Raw genomic sequence first — 3375 nt, 5'->3', positions numbered from 1 at the left:
TGTGATGGTGTACTGTGTGAACCTACTTCCTGTTTGCCCCCACCTTTTCTCCATCTTCCATGCCTCACTTACAGGCATGTATTCCTCCTCTCCACAGTTGTTCCAAGATAGAGGTTGGCTCTTGAAGGCAGCCCTCCCCTTTTCTCATCCCCAGTAAAGGACTTCCAGATTTTCCTTAAAGCAAAGCAAATGCTCTTGCTACAGTTAATAACTTGGGTGTGAAATCGGGCAGTTTGTTTCTGCTGTCTAATAGGATAGGGAACACACAGGTTGCTGGATTTAGTCAAAAGGTGAAAGATGGGGAGTAACCTAAATTGTGAGAAGAGAATCCGAGGCAGAAGGATGTTTATGGGCTGATTCGGAATTACAAGCTCAAAAACGGGTCTGCCAGGAGGAGCAGTTGGGTCCCACACCTGAGCTAACTAGTCCTCTACTAGCAAGCGCCCGCATCCAGCTAGAATCTGAAGCTCAGTGAAGATACACCATCTGGACAGCTGGGTAGTTGCAGGGTCAGAGGAGGAAGCCTATCTAGGAAAGGCTTACGCCGAGAGAATGGAAGGGTTTGGGTGGAAATTCCTGGAGCTGAAAGTTCCTTCAGCTCCTCTCGGCTCTCTTGGGGAAAAGTCAAATCTGGGCGCATTTCCTTTGTTTTTATAAGAAAAGCACTGCCCCGAACCCCGCCTTCGCTGGAGGAGGGAATAGGAAGTTTACGTGCTTATATCAATAACCCCTTTAACGAAAGCTTACCCTGTGTTGGAAGAGCGGGAGACAATATAGAGGAGCTGGAGGAAACGGATGCCCCCAAGGTCATGGAAATGACCAAGGATGTTAACATTAAACCCAAATCCATGCATCTGTGATGTTACTTCCTCTCCGCTTTCTTGACAAGTCTGAGCAGAAGCCGCGGGATCCTAGGCGAGACCGGACGGAGAAGCCCCGGACCCGCGCGGTCACGGTGCCTTTCCTCTCGGGACTAAGCGTCTCCTTTAATAGGCGGGGCCGGAACGGCCGCGGTCCCCGGCTTTGTACGTGTCGGGGGCGGAGTTTGGAGCCCGCCCTTACAGCATGGCTGCCGGCACGGCCGCCGCCTTAGCGTTCTTGAGTCAGGAGAGCCGAGTCCGGGCTGGGCGTGTCGGGGGTCTGCGGGTCCCGGCCCCGGTTACTATGGACAGTTTTTTCTTCGGTAGGGAAGGGAAGGGCTGAGGGTATGCTGGGGCGCCAAGAGGTAGGGATGAGGCACAGGATTGCGGAGGGTTCCACGACGGGTGTGGGGGCGGAGGGTTGCCTCGCTGTTCCCCGAGGAGAGGGGGCGCAGGGGTGCCTCGTTGTTCCCCTGCTCGAGCGGGGATATGCGGGGCGGGGTTCAGAGCCAAGCGCCCCAGGTGTTCTGAGAGAAGGGACGACTGGTGGGCGTGTAAATGGCCGGTCAGTCCGTGGCTGCACGTAACCGGCGGTTGGTGAAACGCGTCTCCCCTCCCCCCACGCATACTCACACAGTTCTCTCTCGCAGGCTGTGAGCTCTCCGGTCACACCCGCTCCTACACCTTCAAGGTAGAGGAAGAGGATGATGCGGAGCACGTGCTGGCATTGACCATGGTGAGGGTCGGGGAAGGGGGCAGGCAACTAGTGCGCCTCTACCCACCCCCCACCCCTTTACTGGGTGTCACCTCCGCTGCCTAACTTCCTCACGGGCGACTCTCATGGCCAGATGATCCAGGGATCTGTGAGGCTGGGCAAGTTGTAGGGTAGATGTGTCCACTTGTGGTGTCAACCCTCGTTCGAGGAGACCCTGAGGCCCTGTGTACCCTTCCCAGCTCTGCCTCACGGAGGGGGCCAAGGACGAGTGTAATGTGGTGGAAGTTGTGGCCCGGAATCATGATCACCAGGAGATTGCAGTTCCTGTGGCCAACCTCAAGTTGTCCTGCCAGCCCATGGTGAGTTTACCAGCCATTCCTTGATGTGTGTGGGGCGGGGGGAGCTTTAGTACTCATCACGAGATGGAGTGGGCCAGGCCTCCATCCTTGTCTTCCTCCCAGCTTAGCTTGGATTACTTCCAGCTCCAACCACCTGTAACCTTCCGCCTGAAGTCTGGCTCAGGCCCTGTGCGGATCACCGGGCGACACCAGATCGGTGAGAACAGGGGAGGGCCCTCCTCTTTACCTCCAGAAGACTCTGTCAGGCCTCTCCCTACTCACTCCTACCCCATATCAGCCTCATCTCCCAGTGTAGACCCCATGCAGGCCGTGTGCCCTGCATGATGTGCCTCCCATTTTCTGTCCTACTCAAGCCTACCTCCTTCATGGAGCCTGTCCTAGCTTCTCCAGCTCCAGTGATGTGGACTCCTTTGGCTCTTTGATACCCAGTTTCGTTATCTGAGATTCTTACCACCTAGATCATAAGCTCTGGGAAGTCAGGGTCTCTGCAAGCCTAGCACCACAGAGCGTGAATAAATGACACATGGTGTGAAGGGGGTCTGGCTTTAAACTCTGTCTCCCTCTATTGCTTGTGTGTCCACCAGTTACTATAAGTAATGATGTTTCTGAAGAAGAGGAGAGCGAGGAAGAGGACAGTGAAGAGAAGGAAGCTGAGTTGTGCCCCATCCTTCCTGCCAAAAAGCAGAGGGGCAGGCCCTAACCCCTCTTGGTGAGTTGGGGAGGGGTCCCCAGCAGGGTCCAGGGGAGTGGGCAGGAGGAACAGGAGAGGGCCTAGATGCTGACCCCTTGTTTGCTCTTCTCAGGTCAGCTTGCTGCCTGCCACGTGTGCCATGCACCATGTTTCTGGACAAGTTCCAAGAATTTGAAATGTTTCTTCTCTGTTGAAGAAGAGAGTTTGGGGTGGGGGTTGGGAGGAAGGGACTTGGGCTGGTGGTAGGAGAGAAGGGAGCCTGTTCTCCATGGGGCGCTGGTGTTCTGGTCCTGCACCATGCCTGGGGCTTCCCTTTTCGCTAAGGGTGGGAGGAACTTCCCTTTTCTTTTGGGTTGGGAGTTCACTTCTATCCTGACCTTCTTTCCCCACCTGCTTATGAGGATTGGAGGTTAGTATCCGAAGCTCAGAAGTATACATTTTTAACACTTTTTACATTTTTGGATGAAGGTTGAAATAAAGTGACATTTTTTGCAACTCATTTGTGTGGCTTCTTCCTATATTAGGGTGACATTTCCCTAGGGACCACCAGATGGCACTGTGGCAGCACTAAGGGTGGCCCTAGGCCTGGGGGAAGGTGGGGAAATGTGGGATCCTGGTATCCTCAGTGCCCTGGGCCAGGACCAGACCTGGGCCCCAGCTGCCTTGCCGGAAGGGGACCTCCCAACACCCAGCTCATTCCCAGTCCCCACAGGTGGGGGAGGGTCATTGCAGGAGGTTATCAGCATCCAA

The 3375-nt window shown here is 55.1% G+C and overlaps 1 protein-coding gene across 2 annotated transcripts; it reads left to right on the top strand.

The window, feature by feature from the left end:
- Positions 1-1056: 1056 nt before the first annotated feature.
- Positions 1057-3120, top strand: NPM3 (nucleophosmin/nucleoplasmin 3). Of its 2 annotated transcripts, none has more exons than XM_063103283.1 (6): positions 1057-1183; positions 1511-1596; positions 1815-1934; positions 2058-2130; positions 2519-2643; positions 2738-3120. In XM_063103283.1, the coding sequence occupies exons 1-5, from the start codon at positions 1066-1068 to the stop codon at positions 2632-2634; spliced, it is 513 nt and encodes a 170-aa protein (XP_062959353.1). In that variant the 5' UTR covers positions 1057-1065; the 3' UTR covers positions 2635-2643; positions 2738-3120. The 2 variants fall into 2 exon arrangements, with proteins under 2 accessions (XP_062959353.1, XP_062959352.1); XM_063103282.1 differs by having other exon boundaries at positions 2037-2130.
- Positions 3121-3375: the final 255 nt, after the last annotated feature.

Source organism: Cynocephalus volans, chromosome 7 (assembly GCF_027409185.1).
Source record: "Cynocephalus volans isolate mCynVol1 chromosome 7, mCynVol1.pri, whole genome shotgun sequence".
Classification (NCBI taxonomy): domain Eukaryota; kingdom Metazoa; phylum Chordata; class Mammalia; order Dermoptera; family Cynocephalidae; genus Cynocephalus; species Cynocephalus volans.
This window is presented reverse-complemented; position numbering and strand designations above follow the sequence as displayed.

Excerpts from the sequence above, each read along its gene's own strand:
- NPM3 (XM_063103282.1), top strand. The coding sequence starts at position 1,066 with ATGGCTGCCGGCACGGCCGCCGCCTTAGCGTTCTTGAGTCAGGAGAGC. Across the intron at positions 1,597-1,814 it reads ACGTGCTGGCATTGACCATG|CTCTGCCTCACGGAGGGGGC; the intron begins GTGAGGGTCGGG and ends TACCCTTCCCAG. Across the intron at positions 1,935-2,036 it reads AGTTGTCCTGCCAGCCCATG|CTTAGCTTGGATTACTTCCA; the intron begins GTGAGTTTACCA and ends TCTTCCTCCCAG.